General features: G+C 42.7%; 2 protein-coding genes across 9 annotated transcripts in view; one reads left to right on the plus strand and one right to left on the minus strand.

Annotated features, from left to right (window-relative positions):
- Positions 1–22,823, minus strand: part of HNRNPAB (heterogeneous nuclear ribonucleoprotein A/B) — a 30,067-nt gene extending 7,244 nt beyond the window's left edge. The window contains exons 1-9 of one of the 8 annotated variants that reach the window (XM_056348742.1): positions 22,623–22,823; positions 22,214–22,502; positions 19,020–19,188; positions 18,776–18,934; positions 18,218–18,349; positions 16,341–16,449; positions 16,095–16,247; positions 15,932–16,016; positions 12,797–13,702 (exon numbers count right to left, since the gene is read on the minus strand). In XM_056348742.1, coding sequence (XP_056204717.1) covers positions 15,946–16,016; positions 16,095–16,247; positions 16,341–16,449; positions 18,218–18,349; positions 18,776–18,934; positions 19,020–19,188; positions 22,214–22,464 — 1,044 coding nt within the window. In that variant the 5' untranslated portion in view covers positions 22,465–22,502; positions 22,623–22,823 and the 3' untranslated portion in view covers positions 12,797–13,702; positions 15,932–15,945. Of the gene's footprint in view, positions 1–12,796; positions 13,703–15,351; positions 15,677–15,931; positions 16,017–16,094; positions 16,248–16,340; positions 16,450–18,217; positions 18,350–18,775; positions 18,935–19,019; positions 19,189–22,213; positions 22,503–22,622 lie in introns of those variants that run through there. The other 7 variants (XM_056348740.1, XM_056348741.1, XM_056348739.1 and 4 more) reach the window with 7 other exon arrangements.
- Positions 123–13,297, plus strand: PHYKPL (5-phosphohydroxy-L-lysine phospho-lyase). Its single transcript, XM_056348735.1, has 13 exons — positions 123–4,678; positions 6,260–6,378; positions 7,229–7,388; positions 8,011–8,085; positions 8,808–8,895; positions 8,990–9,106; positions 9,333–9,415; positions 9,701–9,926; positions 10,184–10,338; positions 10,836–10,925; positions 11,145–11,275; positions 11,705–11,761; positions 13,118–13,297. The coding sequence occupies exons 1-12, from the start codon at positions 4,620–4,622 to the stop codon at positions 11,731–11,733; spliced, it is 1,332 nt and encodes a 443-aa protein (XP_056204710.1). The 5' UTR covers positions 123–4,619; the 3' UTR covers positions 11,734–11,761; positions 13,118–13,297.

Here is a 22,823-nt window from a genome sequence, read left to right on the forward strand (position 1 = left end):
GATTGTCAGTGACCCACTACCCAGGAAGAGCATCTGTGATGACCCAGTTTCATGCCAGAAAGCTCGTGTTCTAGGTTGGCTGCTGCCTTCTCTTCCCGCCCCCCCCCCCCCCCGCCCCCCCCCCCCCCCACGCATGCTCCGTGTCCTGTTTCAGCTGCTGGAACTGGACACAACTGGGCTGGCTGTAGGAGCGCTGAACTAGATTACACCAGCAAAAGTTTCGGTCTGCGGCCAGCCCGCAGCTCAGAACGAAATGTATGAATCTTTAGACGTAGCACGTGGTTTTGCAATCAGCCAAGTACAGTGGGCTCTTGGGCCAGAATGAAAGACCTCCCCCACTTGTAATGAAAATATTAAGATGCCAGAAATTTCCAGCTTTATCATAATGGAAAATAGCCATCCTTGGTCGATGTATCTGTGCCTTGTTAGCCTGTAAATTTAGTACGCGTGATACAGGAGTACTGGAGCGCAGGTTCCTGGCCACTGACTACTGATTTAGGGCTGCCATCTAGAGGAGACGTTTGTTTAATCGAGAGAAACATTTTACACCAGGACAAATTTTATCAAATGTTATGCCCCGACGCTGTCCCTTAATGGATGGCACACACAGGGATGGGCACCCCTTTTGTGTAACTACATGGGTTGAACAGGTATTTGCAAAGCAAGCGTGCACAGATAGAAACCTCAATCTTTTTTTCCAAGTCTGGTATTTCTTTCTTGGGAAAGGAAATACCATTAGATTCTCAATTCTGGGGGTTTGGGTCCCATTGTTGCTCAGACAATTTAAAGCATTATACAAGTAAAATCTATCTGCGGCAGGTTACTTGTCAAGTTTTCATTTTTAGATTTTAAAGCACGGAAGCTTTGAATTACTTTCTTTATGGAAATGTATTTATATTTAAGATATGCAAAAACATTACTAATAAGAAATGATAAAAATGTTAAAGATTCATGTCCCCAAACCACTTATCCTGGACCACCACTGCAGTCAGATGAGGGAGTTTGGTTCCAACTCGCACCAGCATAGCTAGGTGCCCAAAGGGGGAGTGAAACCTCGGTACTCTTTTATTTCATGTGAAGCTCCTAAGTTTTACCTGCTCACTGTATGATGACGTGCTTAGTGGCACAGCCAGCCTTCCAGGTTTTAACCAGAAAGACTTTCAAAGTGAGAGGTGAAGTGTTTGGATAGATTTCAAAAGGCCTAAGACACTTCAGCTTGCCGAGGCGATCACTGTGGCCTATACTGACCCTGGCAACCTTACAAGACGGAATTTATGTAAAAATATTTCTTGGACCTTTTTGCAATAATGTCGTTAAAAAAGGGAGGCAGGGGGTGGGGGAGAAAAGAAATCATCCGGTCACTTGAGTTAGTCCAGTCTCACTGTCATTTACTGGAGTCACCTGCCTTTTAATTGTGTCCCTGGCACTGCAGGGAACCCGACTGTAATTAGTACAGTTTGAAATACTTCACGGCTCCGCTGCGGGGAATCTACTGCAGACTGAAGCAAACCAGTGAGTACAAAAATCTAGTTCTTAAACTGTCTGGTCCTTGATTATCACTTACATTTCTAAGCTAAAAATTATTTCTGGTATTTTTATGTCCCCTTGTGAACTCTTTTCCATATGCTTGCGTACCGTTAGATGGCACAACAAAAGGGATGTCTTAACTGTTGCGTGATCGGCAGCTAAAGTAGTGCTGAAAGCCTGTCACTTAGAAATGAGTGCAAGGAGGACTTAATAGATTGTGTGACTCTCTACTACTGTAGAGAGCCTGAGGGAAAACCATAAGAAAGCTGGGAAACATGAGTTTTCAATGCATGAGAAGTGGCATTACTGACAACAGAGTAATAAATATATTATTAACATTTGTGGTTTTCCTGCATTTTCGGAATACAATCAATGCCTGTTCACTAAGTACTGGTAGAAGTTGCCTCTCAGTTGCCCGCTTTCTGGAACAGGCAGCTCCCTTGTGAGTCTGTCTCTGTGTGGTTTCTTATATAATGTAGATACTAACAAACAGGAACATAAAATGAAGGTGTCCCAAGTATCTGTCAAGGACGCTAAGGCCGCTTGCTGCTTTTTTATGTGCTGTTAAACACTGTGGTGTATGCTTCACTTTAGAAGGTCCATTTTATGTGAATTTAGGTGAGTGCATATCGAACTTGCATTTCTGCAGTTACATAAAAAAACCTTAGGACCTGGTTTTCCAAAGCTAAAAGCACCCACGTTACCCAATGAATTTCCAAATTCAGCAGAAGAGGTAGTAAACTGCCATCAGCTAGAATGAGAGTTGGAGTCCTGTTGTGTTTGCCGTTTACTTTTATAGATGGAATACAGTTTTATAGACAATTTCATAATGTAGCAACTTTTGGGGCTACTATTTGGGGTTCTTTTTTCTGGCATCTTAAAGAATGATATAAAATATTCAATATGATGAAGGTTCAGCACAAAATACCAGTCAAAACCAAAACCTGCTCTGTTGCATTAAATTACTTTGAACATAGGTATGTTTTAAAACTGGTATGTATGCTAGCATTTCTGAAACAACTTAATTTGAGAAGCTACACCTGCTGGTATTTAAAATCCAAAAGAAAATATCACTTGTATACCGTTTAGAAAAATACATGCAATGTGTGCTTTTATCTGTCCATATTTGTTTTGAAATCTAATATGCTGATAGGGCTTAATCCTCTACCATGTTATGCAAGTGTCCCTTATTTATGTGAGTGGTTGCACCACTCCAGTAAGGCTGTTCAGAGGAGAAAGGGCTATTCGCATGTATGTGCAGTTTGGACACCTTACAAAAATTAGTTTTGTTTTGAATGTATTTACATGGTATTTTATACAAAGCTGACTAAAACTCTATAAAATGTATCACCTTTGAAAAGAAATATATATGGCTATTAAAAATACAGAAAATGTACTTAACATCTCTATATTTGCAAACTCTTTGTGATTTTTAATCATGTATGTGCCACAAAAAGTACTCTATTTACTCGTTTCTTTGGGGAACAACTACTTTAAAAATGAAGGCATTAATAACAGTATTTCTTAACCATTGTTTTAACATGTTAAAATGGTATTAATTAGTACTGCATCATGTATTTCTAGTTTTAAGCTGTAATGGACAGTACATTAGCTTGAGACCTCCGAAAATAGTTTTTTCTTGTGCTTTCTGTAACAAAAGCAAAGACTAGATTTTTAAAAATGGTCTCTCTGTACAGATTGCTTTTACAATTGTGTGAATATGTATAATGAACTCTGCATTTTTAACCAAGAATAAACTTCCCAAATTGTAAATGTTCAGGTTGTTATTATAAATAGCCGCTAAATAGCTTAATCAGACAAGAGTTCAAATAAAGATTAACAGCCATTCATAACTTTTTCTCTACTGTCTTTTGTGACTTAAAACCTGACTTTTATGCAACAACCAAGTCTGACCTCCTAAGTTCATGGTAATTGCCTAGCAGTTTGGTTTTAGATTCTCCATATTATGCAAAATTTAAATTGCTGTTGTGTTTATCAAATAACTGCAACTAGAGATAATTATTGGTGGCTATAGCTAGTCAGCAACAAAGTCTGCCAAGTGTGTAGTTTTAAAAGGGTCTGCTCTATTTTCTAGAGTCGTCTTAACAGATGCTGTCAGTTTAAAACAAATGAATGTGAACACTGGTTCTTATACTTGGAAGGAAAAAAATCTGGCATCTTTTAGAATGAAACGTGGTAAGTTTATGAACTCAATTACGGGATCCAACACTGGCAGTGGGCTCAACCCCTCCCCGGACACCCTTTCTTTGTTTTTCTTTGACTAATTCCAATCCAACAGGACCGGAGGAATGGCCATTGTAATAACGATGATAGCATTTCCTCTTTTCATCCTAACTACTGCCTATCCTAGAGTTGGCTCTTAAGTAGCCAGCCAGGTCTACCTATCTGTCACCAACCAAAGACAAGGAGCACAATGACATAAATAAATGCTTTGGGTTTACTTTTGCTTAAATAGTGAAATATGCATTGAACAACTGATACAGTTGGGACACCGAGGCTACCCCCTCAACTGTAAAAGAAACCTCCTAGATGCGTAAGTATTTCAAAAGAGAGGGAGTTAGGATATAGCTATAATAATAATCCTAAGGAGCTCTCACAAGCATGTTATTACCTGTGAGGCACCTGCTAACAAAGCGGGATGGGGGGTAACACAGAGTAGTTCCCCTGGGAGCTGCCAGCAGCCTCCCAGGAGCCCAGCGGTTGCAGCATCCCCCCCCTGTGCTATGGGACCTTGGAGGTGAAGTCACCGCTCCCAACGCTGCAAGTGTCCCCACAGCCGGAGGGCTTGCTTACTGGGAGCAGCTGGGAGGTCGGGGGCTGGGCTCTATGCTAAGGGAGGCGCGCAGCCACAGCGCTGCTGGAGCTGAGACGCGCTGCCGGTGTCCCCGCAGTCACGGCACAGCGCCCTCCCCCCGCGGGGCTCCCAGCACCGGTAGCGCGGCCACCCGCCACAGGGCGGCGCTGGGGCCGCCGGGCAGCGCAGCGGCAGGGCGCGGCCCGCAGGGGGCGCCGCGGTGCCGGGGGCGGGCCCGGCCCCCCCCAGGCGGCCCCTGCGCGGCGGCGGAGCGGCCATGAGGCCGGCGCGGCGGCCCCGCCAGGAGACCCTGGCCCTGCGCCGGCAGCTCATCGGGTAAGCGCGGCGGGGCGGGACGGGACGGGCGCCGCCGGCCGACGTGGCTGCCAGGCGCAGACCGCCGGCCCCACCGGGGGGTGGCCCGGCCCGGGCGGGGTCCCGCCGCCGGCCCTGCCTTACGCGGCCCGCGGCACGTCGGCAGCGGCCGCATCCCGGCAGCGGGCAGCGGCACGGCGGGGGGCGCGGGGCTGGGCCGCGCTCAGCCATCGGCGTTTCTTAGGGAGCGGGGTGCGGAACACGGCCCAACCCCGCACGGCCGTTCAACTCTGAACAGCCGGAACGGGCTCCACCGGCAGGGCCGGGCTGTCGGAGCGCTCCTGTGTCGCCAAACGTGCGACGGAACCGGCCACGGGCTGCCTGGTTAAGTACGGGACTCGGTTCCAAACTGCCCGCTACTTGGGTTGCTCCCGCTGAGCTAAAACACTCTTGGCTCTGCAGACAGCTAACAGCAGCAGAACTGTATAGATATATAGATATATATAAGAATATATACCTTATATACACACACACGTATCTATAGAAGTGTGTGTATATATATACATACTTTTTTATATATAAATATACACTCAACAACAAGGCTACTCTCTCATCTTTGTACATTTTATGAATCCAGCAGCCGGGCCACAGGTAAATGCTTGAATTGGACTTTTGCCACTGACACAAACCAAGAGCCGGCTCTGTGCCTCCCCTCTCTGTAGGCGCCTGCCCTGCCGCAGCAAACTCGCAGAGGCTGACAAAACACCTGCCTGTCCTACCGTTCTGCTGCCAGCTCACTCAGAAAATACAGGATTCCTGTAGGGGAGGGATAGCAAAGCAGTTTCTTATTTTATCATTGTCTTTTGTTGTTTACTTGACAATGATTTTGTATTTGTAGTCAAATTACTTTATTTTTGTATAAGCAATCTTTTACTAAATGAAGCATGAAAGTTTGGCTTTAGCCTTGGTCAAATCTCCACAACTCCTACTTAGGCAGACGCGTTTCAATTATGTTCAGCAATTTACATTAAAAGTGAACCAAAACAAACTCAGTTAACTAGACCCAGCCTTACAAAATCACTCAGTGTTTCAGCTAAGATTCATAAAACTTTATACAGACATAAGAATCACCCACAACATACTATCTGGGACATCAGGACCTGAGCACATTATTGTTGCTCAATATACAAGAACACAATAAAAATGATCACAAGGTACAAGATGCCAAAGAGGGTTCAAGAACGTGAAGGGCAGAGAGCACAGACAGTAAGGAACCACACTTAAGATTAGATGAAACTACGGAGGGAAGTCCTGTCTGTGTGCTGTGGCTAGGTTCCCAGTGAAGGATTTTCAGTTCTGGAGTATGTTTTTTTCCCCCCCGCAAATCTAACAAAATTTGACTTGCTGCAGAAGGGCTGTTCTCTTCCCAATCCCAAGCTTTGTTTTAGGGGCCAGGACAAGGATGACACCACGTGCCGGCAAACTGGGGAAATGTCCTTCTCTTGATTAATCAATCTGAACTGAAAATATTACCAGCAGAAAAAAACTACACGACTTTAAGAATTTACTAAGACTTATTTTCCTTTCTGATGTTTGCCATAGCTCTTCTTGCAAGCTGTTTTTTTCTAATGATCCAGTGAAGATCGTAAAGGCGAAAGGCCAGTACATGTACGATGAGAATGGAAGACGATACCTTGACTGCATAAACAATGTCGCTCATGGTAAGTTAAAAGTCATGTTGTTTGACAATACGTTCTTCTAAGCAGAACAAGGCACAATCAGTACATTTTACCACTGTTGTGTTGCGGGAGGGGTTGTTTAGTTGGAAAAGTGAAGAAACCTTTCTTGAGCCTGCAGTTTGGGAAATTACAGTTCACATTTGAATTTCTGTACATGTGAACTTGCCTTCCAGGCTTGCTCCTTGATCTGTCTTCCTAGAAACACACCCCTCTAAAATTTACAGATTATTTTTTTTTTCCCTTCCCCTGAAAGCTCAAGTAAAGCATCTTAACTGTGAAACTAACAAATGACTTGACACGTGTTGGGTTTATAAGTTACTGCTAAGCCTACAGTTGCAGGACTGTTGTTCACTGTGGTGCCTTAGCTGGGTATTATGAAGTAGCTGCTGATCTGAAATCTCTCTAGTGGGTCAGTGCTGTCACTAACACCCTAGACAGCCCTATTAATTCTTTGATGGTAAAGCTTACCAGGTCATTCCCAAACCCCTAAATAATATAAATGTCTAAATCCAAACATCACATTACACGCTACTTGGTTTAGCATATCACTTTCCAGTATTAACTACGAACTTTAAAAGTACAGTAGGTAGGCAACTTCAAGGTTTGGTTTTGTGGTTTTTTGGGGTGTAGGGAAGGCAGAACCCAATGTTTTTAGAGAAAGTGTACTTAGTTGTGTTCTGCTGACAATGTCATTAATGCCCCACTGATGAATACAATCATCAGTGATAATATCTAATAATATTCAAGAAATGTTAAGTGGGAAGTTAGTATGCGAATTAACATCATGGGTATATGGAAGAACTCTCAAACTACTCTCCATGCTCTCTTGCAGTTGGACATTGTCACCCTGATATAGTAAAAGCAGCCCATGAACAAAATCAATTGTTAAATACAAATTCTCGTTATCTTCATGACAACTTGGTCGATTATGCAGAGAGACTTTCAAAAACACTACCTGAGAAGTTATGCATCTTTTACTTTTTGAATTCTGGGTAAGTCAGGGGGTATATTAGAATTGATACTGTGTGTTCACTAGGTATATCTATCAACAGCCAACTGCATGATCTGGCGTGGACGACTAGATATTAACAAAAAACATGGTGTAGGGGGGTTGTTTTTGAAGGAACTGTGGTCTTTTTTAGAACTTCACTGACTCCAAAGTTCACATTTAGCAAGCTCTCTACAAGGACACTAACCTAGTGTCTCATTTAAGAAGGGGTTTTATTCTATTTATAAGGCCTTGGACTACAAAACATTAATGTAAATATTTACTGTGTTAAGTTTCTGGCCTGACTTGTCTTCTAAACTATGAATTAGTGCTGTTATCAAAACCAAATGTAACAATGTGCATTTGGGGAGGGGGCGCATACTGCCAAGCAAACTGCAGCTAAAAAAAGAAAAAACTGTTTCCAAAGCAGTTTCTGTACTCAAGTTTAAAATGGATTCCGCTCTGGTGAACGGTCCTACCTAATGAGTCCTGATTACTAAGGGATCTGTAAGTAACATGCATCAAGTTGTCTGTTCTTTGCAGACGCAAACAGCATTGCAAGGGAAGGTAGAATTTCAAAACTCAGACATCCACCATGAAACGCTTACTGAATTTTTCAATTGTAGATCTGAAGCTAATGATCTTGCCCTAAGACTGGCACGACAGTACACAAAACATGAGGATGTTATAGTTTTAGACCAGTAAGTATATCAGCAATTTTATCTACTGTGGGGTACAAGGCTAGGTTTTGGTCCCTGGTCAGAGCATTTTTTAAAACCTGTTGTAGTAGAAAGACTAACCGGGAAACCGAGGGAGGTCATTTTTCCCATTTCTGTATTTGTGAGACCAGCCCAGAGAACTGTGTCCCGCTGGGCTCTCAGTACGTAACAGACACTGCCATACTACAAAGAGGCCAGCAGTGGCCTACCATGATGGGTACAGAGCCACAGGCTTGAGAGTTAAGAAAATTAGATTTGTTCAGCTGTAAGAGATGGCAAGAGGCAGATCTGATGGCAGCTGTTTAATGGAAAGGAGCAGAAAAGACTGAGTCAGGCCTGAGTATGTATGGTGACAGGAAAAGAGACAACAGACATAAGTTGAAACCAGAGGAATTCCAATGAGACACAGGGGAAAAACTTTTACCATGAAGGTGGTCAAAATGAGAACAGGACGCCCAAAGACAGAAAACTCCATTGCTGGAGGATGCTCGGAAGCAGGGCAGACACGTCCCCTCCAGTTGTTCTGAGATCTTGTAATACGGCTCATGACTTACACTGCTGAGTTCTAGACACTGGTCCAGGCAAACCAGTGACAAGTACTGTCCCTCTGCATCCCTTATATTCAGATACAAAAAAAAAAATCCAAATAGTACTAAGCTTATTGATAGAAATTGCAGAGCTTTTCTCACTGATTGTTTTTTAAGTGCTTACCATGGACATCTGACATCCTTGATTGACATAAGCCCATATAAATTCAGAAATCTAGAAGGACAAAAGGAATGGGTCCACGTGGTATGTACTTCAGCATATAACTATCAACTACTTGTCAATTTAATGAAGTCTTATTTATGATATACTGAATACAGAATACTGTTCCTTTGCACAGGCTCCTATTCCAGACACATACAGAGGACTTTATAGAGAAGACCACGAAGATTCAGTAACAGCCTATGCTAATGAAGTGAAAAATATTATCCAGCAAGCACATGAGAGAGGCAGAAAGGTAAAAAGTGACTTCCTTGACCATTTTTCTTGCCTTAGAAATGACTATGGCTGATTATCAATGCCATTCAGGATTACTGAGCTAAGTAGTATGGACTTGTCAAAAAGAAAACGTGGCATAATAATACAAGAACCATCCACTGACAAAGAGCTTCTTGTCAATTGTTAACACAATTTCCACAGCTTTCTGTACCGCATTCAAACATTACATGCTACCTTTATTTCAGATTGCTGCATTTTTTGTTGAATCTCTGCCAAGTGTGGGTGGTCAAATCATTCCACCAGCAGGCTATTTTCAGAAGGTTGCAGAGTAAGTGGTCATTCATTTTTAACTTCTTAAATTTAACATACTTGCCAATTATACATGATAGAGAATTCCTCTGCCTGCTGTGGCATGTAGCAGCCTATGCCTTCAAGTTAGAATGTAAAGTTTGTATGGCAAAGACCTGCATTTTAAACACATCTCTAGAATACAGGCCTGTGCAAGTTTGTCTCCTGGAAGTTTGCGAAGTAATGCTTTCTGCATGTTTTTAAGCAGTAAGTATTTCTGTTCTGTTTCCTCTTAAAAAGACAGTAACGATCTTTTATGTTACAGGCACGTGCACAAGGCAGGAGGTGTATTTATTGCTGATGAAATTCAAGTTGGCTTTGGCAGGGTTGGCAAGCACTTTTGGGCATTCCAGCTTCAGGGAGACGATTTTATACCTGATATTGTCACTATGGGGAAACCGATAGGAAATGGGCACCCTATTGCCTGTGTAGCAACAACAAAAGAAATTGCAGAAGCATTTGGAGCCACAGGAGTAGAGTATTTTAATACAGTAAGTACAAAGTTGCCCAACTCTCCTCTACAGGAGTCCAAGTCTTAAATTTGATAATCATGCAGTGTTTCTATTGATCTTTATCGCTCAGTTACTGTTTATATATTATTTGTAGTTTTCCAATATGTAACTTTCTATTTACTGGCTCCATCTGAAAGATGGCAGTATGCTCATTCTATCACTGAGGCTACACCGAGTGACATCATTTCATCCTTCTTCCCCTTCCATGGCTACGCATGTTCCTTCCCTGAGCTCAGTTTGGAGGAAATCCTGTTTCATGTGCAATTGGATTAGCTGTGTTAGATGTGATTCAGAAGGAACACCTTCAAGCACATGCCACAGAAGTAGGCAACTTCTTGATGAATCTACTCAAGGAACAGAAAACCAAGCATCCCATCATTGGTGATGTCAGGTATCAGTGCCTTATGTATATTTTAGCTGCTTTTTTTTTGGTCCAGTCAGTCAAACTACTCAATCCAACCAATGTGGTTTTAAGAAATTAATTAAATCTGTGGTTTTAGCAAAAATCAACAGGCTGCTGTACTTTAGATGAAAACAACTTGAGCTTACCACTGATATACTTGGGCCACTCCAGGCCAGTACTGCTGCTTTACTGATTTATTAGTTGCTAAAGGAATTCACTTTCCTGTCTGAACTCTTACTTCAAGTGCACAAAAAACAGAATTAATGAGCTGGATGGAAAATATGCTTAACATCATGTCCTGCACCGCCCTTCTGAGCAGCAAAAAGTCTCTACTGTATTACAAGACAGCAATACCTCTTCTATCACTAGCCATACATCAGGTAGTTCTCATGTGGTAAAGGTGTGATGTCACAAAAAGCTTCCTCAGATTTTTTTAGTTCACCTGCAGTCCCTCTGACACTGACTACTTTTTATTTCTTTTAAAGGGGTTCTGGCTTATTCATTGGAGTGGACTTAATCAAGGATGAAGCAGAAAGGACCCCAGCCACAGCAGAAGCAGAGTATCTAGTAACAAGGTACTAGAGACAATCATGTAGGTCAGTCCTCTATGTAGGAGGCAAGCGCACAATTACAGACCTTGCCACTCGATAGTTTTTGAAATATAGCCAGACTGGCAGAAAAAGAAACCAGTTAGTGCAGAAGGGCATTGTCGGGACAGCCTGCATGCTGATGTTTTAAGTTTTTCTGAGCTACATGCAAAGGTAAACATAATTCTTTGTTATTGCTCTTTCCAGGCTTAAGGAAGAATATATTCTACTGAGTACAGATGGGCCAGGAAGAAATGTGCTTAAATTCAAGCCCCCAATGTGCTTCAATATGGAGAATGCAAAATTTGTTGTGGACACACTTGACAAGCTACTAACAGGTAGTAGAGATCAAAACTGCCTTATAGAGGGTTGCTCTTAAGACCGCTTAAAGTCAATGCTGAGCCTGCTTTTCAGAAGTGCTAAACCAGAGCCAAGACAGGCACTGAGCACATAGGAAAATCAGTCTTAGTCAATGCAAGTTTAAAACAGAATAATTTAGAAGTGAAGGCTTAAATCTTCTAAAAAAAAATATTTACTCCATAGATGCATACGCCTTTTAAAGTAGCTTTGCTCTGGCAGAGGTTGAAGTGTCTACCTATCTGAACAAGGGCAACTCGTAAAAGCTGTCCAAATTTCATTCTTGAAAGACATATCCACATGCATTTGCCATTTAGCTTTTTATACTTCTGCACTCAGTATTAATGAAGTTTGAGACAAGTTTTTGCACTGTCGTAAGTGTGTGAAATTGTTGCTTGTTCTCTCTCCAGATATGGAAAAGGAATGTCTGAAGCAATAGAAAACATCTACTTATTCTACCTGAGCAGGTATTTATCTATATTCACCCTTTAATACTTAAAAGCCAAGGTTCCTAAACGTAATTTCACAAGCATTGTCACTAGCAATAGAGCAGGACCAAGCTTCTTCAGAGATACTTTAAGTTAGTTTGCAGGAATTTATGGCAATCTAGAAGGCGTGGACCAGACTGTATACATCTGGCATTCACAGCTACCTTCTATCAGAGTCTGACACTTCCAGTAACACTGTATGTATTCATTCATTTGTAAGCTAAGTTCAACATATCCCAGAAATGCCTACCACTAAGAGCATGCTATGGATGCTTGTCTGGGAAGCTTTAAGAATGACTGGCAGGCAAAATGACACACACATCAAGACAAACAGCTTTTATGCTAGCTGCTCAGTGCCTTAAGTCTCTAGACAGAAGCAGGTCTAGCTGCATAACTACTTCTCAGCAAGTCTCTCCTTAACTGACCCCAAGGGCAGGAGCACTGCACACTCTGCACGCCACTTACACCGACAGCTTTATGAAGAGCTATAGACAGTACCTTTACTGCTATAGCTCCTGTTTTATTTAACATCTGACTTTGAAATAGTACTGCCTTCTGTTCTGAGCATTTCAGGTTCATGGCTGTTGACCCATGCTTAAGCATCACCTTACCCCTATACTCAGGGGACTACAGGCATCACTAAGACTGAGTCCTGTTAAGTCTTCCAAGCCTTGAAAATCTTACTGTCTGCTGAGGTCCCTCTATAGGTTGCTTAGACAATGTCAAGCTGCAACTCATTTTGCCACACTCATGATGAGCACAGTGTATGCTTACAGTTAATGCCTCAATAGCAACACCCTATGGTACACTTAGTATTTCTTCAACCTATTCTGACCGAGACAACCGAGTGTTTTTAACCAAATTCCCAGTAAAACTCTAGGTACCCAGATGGAAACATACCTAATTAATCACTGGTGGCCTCAACCACCATACTAGATCCACAGTGCTATGGCCCTGAGCTAAGGAGAAACATGCTTTTTAGTTCAGTGTAATATTAGTATAGCAGGCACAAGAAAAATGTGTTAATATTTTATTTAGCAAGTTAATGGAAAGACATACAGCTGTTTGTACTACTTATTCTTGAGAACAAAAGGATTACTCAACAGTGCCAGTTTAACTTAGAGGCCTAATGACTTAATGTACTTTTCTGCAATCTAAACTAAGCAAGAAAAATGCCTTTATTTTCTACAGGAAACCAAGAATGCAAAAAGCCTCTTACTAAGTACAGTACTAGTAGGACACTTACATATAATGTAAGCGAAAATGAGGCAATGAAATAGATTCCTTTTAATGATGCTTTTACAAAAAAACCATAACATTATTTTCTTTCCATAGGTTTCAAACAATGTTCAAGATCTACTACTAAGAAACATTATTCAACTATAATAACGCACATTTAATCTTCATCCTAGCGTGTCACAGACCAGAAAAATTACTTTTGATTGTTATTTTCAGTTATCTTGTTATTAGTAAAAGCTTTAGGAGAAATAAATTTAAGAGCTTGTTCCAACTCTGGTAGAAGTGTGGAATTGGCTTTTACTTAAAACAGCATATCTAAAACTGATTATAACAGAATATATTTCTAGCAGCTACTATAAACTACATTTTCTAAATTCATGCTCTTTCAGGTTATGACTTTTGCAAATTAAGATGAGCCCATGGGTTATCTTGTATTTTTAAATCTGCTGCTACCTATGCAAATGCCATTCTAGGTGCCAGTATACCCAGTCCTTCCCAGGCTCCTCTGACCAGTTTCAGTAGCCAGTTTTGTAACAAGGTCCCCAGTAGCACTGTATTCAACAGTCTCAGTGACCAGACCAGATTAAGTCAGAAACTTCAGTCCCAGTAGCATCAAATGCATGAGGAACAGACAGCCAAGGGGCATGGATCCCAAAATAGTCACGGTTCTTACAAAATATTCTGTCCTCAAGAAATATCCAAGCAGGATTAGTAAATTAAGAGTACATTACAGCCATAAGCAACAACCTTGTGTATAAGCCCTCACTTTTACCAGGTAATTACATGTTCTTTGTATCACAGACTTTTCATGCAAAGAAAAAAGGGAAAACCAGCTCTGCATTTAAGTACCAGTATCCTCAATTTCTGCTTAAGGCCACATCGCCTGTCAAGGAAGCACTACCCGAGAACCTACTTCCAAAAAACACCAATGTAACAGCCAGCTAACAAACTATTGCTAATAAACTAGCTAGTGGTACCGCAGCAGTATGGTTCCAGTACTATGCAAACTGCCTGTTGGAGGGCAAACTGCTAAAAAAAAAAAGTTTCTGCTATCCCTTATTTCATTAAAAAACCAGTATGCGACAGAGTAAAGCATTCCAATTTTAAGGTATGAGACAGTAATGCTTTTAAATACTGTACTCATTTGTTTGTGGTCTGTAATTTCTCTTATTTGCAAGTAAGATGGGCATTAGATTACATATTCCAGCTGTAAAGCTGTCATGTCCACTATCAGATTTAAAATTCAATTCATCTTTTCTTATACTGAAGATTTCCACTGAACTCCAGAAGTCTTACAGACTTTAACTTCACAGCAAGTTTCTGTTTTCAAGGACAGCCAGCAGGGAGCAGCATATTATAGTCCCTGCAAGAATAGCTGCATCCCATGTTAAAAAAACCTGAAAAGGTCTCTAGTAACAACTGTTTATGTCTTGCCTTAAGTTACTTAGTTTAATTCACTTCTGGTTCCCCTTTGTTCAAACAATTTATTACAAAAAAAAAAATTGTCAGATTTTAATTTTAAGAGGAAAGTAAAAATCAAGTTGATTACAGCAAAGCTTAGAAGTTTACTTTGTGCAACAGCTCTTGCTACTTATGTATCTTAGATTAGGGCTGTTCTGCAGCAAGACAGGCAAATTAAGTTGCATGATAGTTACAGCCTTGAAACAGTGAACCAGTCAAAAAAGGAGAGCGTATTTCTAGCTGGTCACTCATCTCTAGAGAAATGATGTTTTGTTTTTCTACCCACAACTTCAGTGGAAGTTTTTAGCCTATTTTGATACACAAAAAGGCTGCAAAAATTCAGACTTTGCATTGTTAATTTAACGTCTGTCTAACCTGTCTCTCAAGGCAGGTATATGTACTATTCAGAACTTGTAGAAAAGTCTCAGACTCAAGCCAGTGAAACATAAAGGAAGTGCAGCTAGCTTCTGGCACACCTCTTAGCTTCCTCCTGCAGTGCTGTCTAGACTCCCAAGCCCTACCTGAAACTTAGACCTCCAGCTCTGCCTAGCAGAGCCCTACAATACAGACACTAACACAGTTATGCTGAGCCTCTGTGCTTGTCTAGAACATGACCCACCAGCACAGCCTCCACAACAGCTGGGGCTTTCCACCTGAGTTCTCTTCCATAACCTCAAGGCAAAAGCGACTGCAGTTTTTAGCTGCCACTTAACTGCAAGTCAGCACAACTACCAATACAGCCTTCTAGTTGTAAGATTAAAAACATTTAAGCACAACTCTTCCCCTATCAAGGTACTGCCATGAACTAAGTTCTGGGAACAGTATACTGGCGTTCTACTAATACATAAGCTGAAGAATGGCACAAGACACTAGATTACGCCTTTTTTATTTCAAAAGCTAGGATAGCTTCAATATCCATGTCATGGTGAATCAGAACACATGTAAAATACCTTACAATACATTAGATTCCAAAAAGGTACCAAAAAGTACAGTAAAATTAACACTTCCATTACAGGAAATGTATGACACAAAAACAATACAAAATAAAAAGGTGGAAAGTGACACTGGTTCCCTAAGATGCATCTCATTCTGTACAACTGGAGTAATGCAGAGTCCATAGTTAACTCCAAGAGGCAGTCCCTAGATGCAGAGCTGCAGCTTTAAGCAGACCCTCAAAATCAGTTTCAGTTTAACCTATTAATAAAATCATTAATTAATATCTTCAGCAAGGCTGAAATTTACACACCACACTGTCTAGACAACTAGTTATCTGTAAGTATTAAACATGTAAAACATTTCCAGGGAGCTCTTCCAAGTAAGATGCACATTTAACAGGCCATAGAAATTTATTGTAAAGTTAAATTTGGTACAGAACTGAAGTATCCATCTACAGCATTGTATACAAAACCTATGCAGTCATTTTCCAAAAGAGACCATGCCACTGCATACCTGAATAAGTTTGATCAATATGGCTTGTAGTTATTCTGATGACCACCACGTCTTGGTGTCTTCCCATAATTTGCACTGCCTTGACCTATGAACAAGAAAACAAATGCATTAAACTGCTAATTAGTTACGCTTGCTTATACCCAATACAGTTCTCTTTACTTACTGTAATCATAGCCTGGTCCATATCCATAATACCCATATCCTGAATAATCATAGCCTCCATAGCCACCATAACCTTGCTGATAGCCGTATCCTTGATTCCCATAACCCTGGTTCCAGTAATTGCCATAACCTTGATTCCAATTTTGACTTTGAGCTATAGAAGGGAAAACCATCCACAAAATCCCATTTTAGTACACACAACTTATTTAGAATGTGTCCATACTAAAGTAGTGCGTGTAGTACTTACCGCCGCCTCTTCCACCTCTGCCTCTTCCTCCATAGCTACCTCTTCCTCCACCACTACTGAACTGTTGCTGCTGGTATACTTCTTTTGGCTGTGCTACCTTAATCTCGCACTGCAAATGAAAAATAAGGAAGGGTATGTATACTGTCTTGTAGCAGCAGCGCCCACCCTAACCACGTAGGAAAGCCAGAGGTTACTCTGGAGGCAAAGGATGTATACATGCTGTGCTCCCTGTCCCATGAGCAGGACTACGCATACCCAGAAGCATCTGATTTATCGTGCGACCTGGGCAAAGGCTAGTCAGTGTTGGTCATCCAAAGCAGGCCACTGCTTTCAGAGTATTTTATACCACTTACTCCCTACCATCAACTTCCCCATGGAAGAGAAAGGTTAGTCATTACTGGCCATACAAAGCAGGCCACTGCTTTCACAGTGTTTCAATACTGCCTATTCTCTGCTATGAGCTCCCCCATGAAAGAGGTGCTGAGGCCAGCTCAGCACAGCCACCGCTCCTGTAGGAACCAGGAGGCTGCCCTTTCTCCTGGCACTACCTCCAGCACAAGGCTGTTGCTACTGGACCGCTTCACCCAAGCTGTGCCAAGTGCACAAGGCTGAGAAACACACCAGAACAAGATTTCCTGGCAACCTTCATACATCCTACACAGACCATCTGTGTTGGACCGTACAGTACACCTACCAACACCTGAGTTCATCGCTTATCAAATACTAAGAACAGCTAAAAATCAACCGGAATGGTCATTTCAAAGACAGGCTCCCAAGCTGCAGTTCAAGCAGTCAGCCAGCTGCCTAGTCCCTGAATCTGCACACAGTCCAAGACAAAAGCTACCGCTGCTGTGAAATGAAAAACTCCCTGTGACAGCACCACCTGAGCAAGCCTGGCTTGGAATCCCTCGCCACAGGAGCTTTAAGGTAAGCTGCTCTCTTTATTATCACTGTGATACAAAACCAAGCCATAGTTATGAGATACAGATTTCTCAGCTCCCTTGGCACATGAGCATTCATCTCTCCTGAAAGCAAACTTTATTGCCAACTACCAGTGCACTAGGTTTGCAAAAGTTTCTGTGCTGTGTCAAGACCAGTCTTAAACTAAGTGCAATCTAAGTCACTGTGTCAGACAGTACAACCAGATCTAAAAGGGCTTTGAAGTTAGCGTATGGTCAGCACTGGCCATAGAGCCAGGCAAGCGGGATAGCTCCAGCCAGCACACATCATTTGCCTTCAGTCCTCTTATTAGCTTGACACATGAGCCTCTATTAGCTGTTCCCACAGATGAACAGTCAGCTGTTCGGAGCATCTTACATCACTTTTACAGTGCTTCACATAACCAGCTGACCAGGTACCCATTGCCATAAGCATAATTTACTCTCTAGATCCTTGTATTGGGTTTACATGACATGGTTTTGATAGCGGGGGGGGCTTCTGAGAGAACACACCAGAATCTGCCCATGTCAGACAGCCAGTTTCAGCCAGCTGCCTACAAAGTCTGTGTCTGTAAGCTTTGCAATTATGCAAGTACTCTATACTGAAAATAGGTATGTATTTGTTGAAATGGCTTGTATTGTTAGACTGATACATAAATAAGCCAGTTTTTCTGCATGTAGTTAATGAATGCAATTAGATACTTTACATAAGAAAGCCCCCAGGACATAGCAAGTATTAAAGCCACAAGTACTGGCAAAGAACCTTGGTAGCCTCTGTGACTGAAGTTACAGCAAAACACCCCTGTGGTAAACTGCAAGCTCTCTGTATTGTAATTTTGGTACCTTGGTTTTGGAGACGTCTGATCTCCTGTTCAGATTATAGATGTAGTAGTATTATGCTTAATAACTTGGATGAAAAAATACAAGTCAAAGTTTTACCTTGCTTCCACTGACGTTATGGAATTTCTTCTCCAAAACCTTCTTCACTGGATCCTCTTCCTTGAAAGTGATGAACACAAACCCCCTCCTTTTGTTGGTCTTTGGATCCATTGGAAGTTCAATTGCTTCAATCTGAAGACATGAAATAACTATTTTCAGACTTGGACTTTAGCAGGACAATTAAGTGCATGGCATTTAGGATGGTAAAACTAAGTTTCCCATCTATGCCTATTATGCAACACTGAAGTTGCAATATTCTTTTTATACTAACATTGGCTTTCAGACATGAGGTTTCCATTTTACAACTCTTAAATTAAAACAATTTTAACATCAGATAAAATTGCTTGAGTTAAAAGACAAGGATGTCTAACTAGCAAGGGAAGCATCTAGTGCAGTATATGCCTCGTCCTTGCTCTCAGGATAGGAAACCTTTGCATCAGTTATGGAAGACTTGATACATACAAATTTGATTTTATTTGCAACTTGCAAATAATTAATAAACTAAACAGCAACTGGAGACTGTATGTTTCAGTGTTACTAGAAGATAGCATTACACACCTCTCCAAACTCTCCGAAGTATTCCCTGATTTTCTCTTCTGTGGCTTCTGGGTTTAGTCCACCAACAAATATTTTCTTCACTGGATCCTTTTTCATTGCCATGGCCTTCTTGGGGTCAATTAGTCTTCCATCTAGCCTGTGTTCTTTCTGTTCCAGAACCTGAAAGATAGTTTGATATGATTAACTCTAGCTGAAAAGTTTTCCCTAAACGTTAAGAATCTGAAATATGAAGCTTAAAATTCACCTTTTCAACACTCCCAGGTTCTTTGAAGAGAATAAATCCAAAGCCTCTGGATCTTCCTGTGTTAGGGTCCATCTTTATCGTACAGTCAGTTACCTCACCAAATTTGGTGAAGTAATCTTTCAAGTCTTTTTTGCTTGTATCCCAACTGAGGCCACCAACGAACATCTTCCTGAAATTACAAAGAGACAGGAGCTATTTAGGTCCAGGAAGTACTACAGAAAAGTACATGCAGCAAGATGTTCACAGTGGTACACACCTCAGCAGCATTGTCAGAAACAGGACCAACTGTTGAGAAAGTTTTTTGAAACACTTCTGTGTCTTGTCAAAAGCTAGTGATAGCAGCAACAGTAAAACTTAAGATATTCCTTGCCAGGAACTTAAGCTCTTTCAACAGTATTCTGCTATTTGCAAAGCAGTATTGATTATCAAGTACTGCCAACTCAGTTTTTGGAAAGAACCTAGCATCACTCCTACTGCTTTGAAAATATTCAAGATAAAGTAAGGCATCAAAAGCAAAATACTCGAGCTCTTTTTACGATCTGGACAAATGGCTGTAAAATTTGTAGTCCTAAAAACAATCTGCAAAATTTAAACCAGGTACCTATGACCTCCAAGAACGGTCACATACAACAGACGGGACTTTGGACCTCCCTTAACTACTATGTTGTGCACTTCTTCCTGCTTAGTTACTGAATCTAGTTCTACCTTCATCAGTACCACAGCAGTATCTTCACTATTAGTCTTTACGTTCATGAAAAGCCCATGCTGTACTTCTCTGCCCACTTTGACACACAAAATATCCTCTGAAACATCTCAAAGAACTAAATACTAGTGAAGTGCAATACAGAAGTGAAATTAACAAAACTTAGGTCAGTCAATAAGGCACTTTTCAAATGCTTCACTTCAAATGAAAACATTAATAACATGGCTGTATTTTCTATTTTCAGAGTTTCCAAGGTAACAAACTAAGCTTTTAAAAGCGTTCAAGCTTTTTTATCTAACGATAGACTAAAGCAGTTTAAGTTGTCATTACTCTGTTTAGAGGCAACCTAGATTTGGCACTAGAAGGTAGCAGCACTTCAGAAACTAGACCACACTGAAATAAAAGTGGCTTTTGATGCTTATGTGTAACTTTGATTTGCTAGAACTAGCATCCACTTATGTTCAAAAGGCAATGTAAAGAAAAAAAACAATGTACTATGTGTTTTTTTGCTTTTTCCCCTTAAACTGGATGAAACCATATCCTTTGTAGTCTAAGCCCTTATTTTTTCAGAAGATCAAGCTGTGCACTCTTAACTGACAAATGCAGCATGATACATAGGGTCCAAGCAAAGTCTGTGTGCTTCTTGCAGCCACTACAATAGAGCCTTACAGAAAAGGCCTTATAAAGTTTACTAAGCCTTTCAATACTTGAAGTATTTCTTCTCATCACAACAGCTTACTGACCAAGCACAACTGCTGTAATCTGTACAGACTAACAGTGGCTTTCCATAGCATCGCCTGTCACCATTGACTACATTTACAGAATGATCAAGAGAAATTTAATGGTTGGGGGATGACAGGAATTTGTCTGGAGGCAGCTTTATGCCATCAGATTGGGGCTGTGGTACACAGATATTGCCACATGCTAAATTCACCTCTCACCACAGCAGCAGACATTACACTTTGTAGATTACAGTCCTTTGTTTTGTAATTGGAATGATTGATACCTACATATATTTAAAACAACAGTGTAGACCCTTTGAAATTAAGTCCAAATTCCCAGTATTTGGCATTGCCTTCAGAGGCCACACAAACTGGACAATTGCACTCTTCACATGTAGCCTTTTTGTCCTCCCGAGTATACTACTTCAGCTAAATCAAAGCATGTTTCAGCTGTTAACAGAACACTCTAATGTCAGCACCCCAAACTCTGCCTTGGACAGCTCTTCTTTTAGCACAGTGCTAGATTTTCCACATAGGTCAATCTCTTTAAATAACTGCTTTTCTTAGAAGTTTCATTTCACACGGATTTGGGGTTCAAACTTGTCACCTCCTATGCGAGAAAGGGAAAAAGTATCACCCACTTTTCAGAGCAGAATACTATAGAAGTAAAAAGAAAATTCTTAAACAGCTAAAAGGCCTGGTTCTCAATCCTTCTAAAGTCTGCAAAATATACGTCCTGCCCGAGCTTTTTGGAAAACTTGTGAAGTCTTACTGCTTCTCTTACAGCAAGTCTATAACGCTACCATGGCTTAAGCTCTGTTCAACCTGAGGGATCTGACCTCCTGGTTCAGAGCCCTGGGATAACAAAGGGAGTTCCAATTAAATACACGGCGTAGCTTGAATAACAAAGACCCGCTTAAGAAACAGGCAGGTAATTTCCAAGTTGAACACGTATATTCATAAACAGACCAAGTACTATAGGAAAGAAAATGCCTCTCTTGTATTCAAGAATGTCGCTAACAAAACACAGAACTACAGTGCCTCCTCCAGAAATCACTTGTAAGAGACGAGCCGTTTTCTGACAATGCTGCACAGTAGCACACCGAAATCGCTCTTACTGCTTTAAACACGCCGCACACCATCTCAAACACGCTGCTTTCCCCTTTACTGCCTCCAAAAATACTCGGCTTAGCCCGAACAGCTTCCAAAGCCAGGATTTTTTTTCTATATGCGTTACAGAAAACGTGTTTGCATTTACACCAACGCCGGTGGCGATCGGCTGGCCGATCCCCGGAAAGTTTGAACCAGCCCTCCCCCCGACAGAAAGCAACTCCTTCCATCCGCTCCTTTGGTTAAAAAGGGAAAGGATGAAGAAAACGCGGGATGCGAAGCGAGCCGAGATAAATCCCCTTCCATTTTACAGCGTGAGACGGCAACAAACGCGCTCCCCGCCCCTCCCCCAGCCACCACATGGCGCCAACAAAAGGCAGCTCCAGAACAAAGGAAGCGCTGGTGCTGCAGGCCTCCGGCTCACCGCCCGCCCGATCCCTCCGCAGCGGGGCCGCCCGCCGCCCTCCCCCGCCGGGCGGAGCGGAGCCCTGGGCGGCGGAGCGCGCCAGCCGCCCGCCTCGCTTCCGCTCCCGCCGAAGGGCCGCGCCGGGGCCTAGCGGCCGCGCTCCGCCGCCGCACATGGCGTCCGGGGGCTGGGGCGGGGGGGGGGGGCGCGGCCTACTCCCGCCTCAGCGCGCCGAGGGAGGCGCAGCGCTTACCCCGCGTCCTCCTCGTTCTTGCTGGCGTTGATCTGGTCGCCTTCGGCTCCGTTCTGGCTGGCGGCCGTCCCCGCTGTTCCCGCCGCCGGTCCAGCTCCCGCCGCCGCCGCCGTTCCCGCCGTCGCCGCCACAGCCGCGCCTGCCGCCGCCGGAGCTCCGCCGGTTTCGGCCTGCTGCTCTCCGGCGCTCTCGGCCGCTTCGTGGCCGTTCTGGGTGGCGCCGGCCGCCAACTGCTGCTCCGCTTCGGACATGCTGCCCCGTCCGCAGAGGCGAGAGGGACGACAGGCGCCTGCAAGAGACAAGCGCGGCCCGCGGGTCAGCGAGGCGGCTCCCCCCGCCGGGCCGGTCTGATCCGGTCCTGTCCCGCCCCTCCCCCCTTTTCCGCCGTCGCCATCCCGCTCATACTCACTTTAAAACCCGCTCCAAATAAAATCCGGGCCGGCCGGAATCGGATTAAAATCCCCCACGCACTGGAGCTGACACCCCTCCCCGCGGCGCTCGCCTGCTCCGCACCGGCCCTGCCGCCACCTTCTCCTCCCCCTGAGACACGTACTCTCCGGCCCGGAGCCTTAACGCGTGGCCGCCTTTATACCGCCGGAGCCTCAGCCAC

Source organism: Falco biarmicus, chromosome 8, assembly GCF_023638135.1.
Source record: "Falco biarmicus isolate bFalBia1 chromosome 8, bFalBia1.pri, whole genome shotgun sequence".
Lineage (NCBI taxonomy): Eukaryota > Metazoa > Chordata > Aves > Falconiformes > Falconidae > Falco > Falco biarmicus.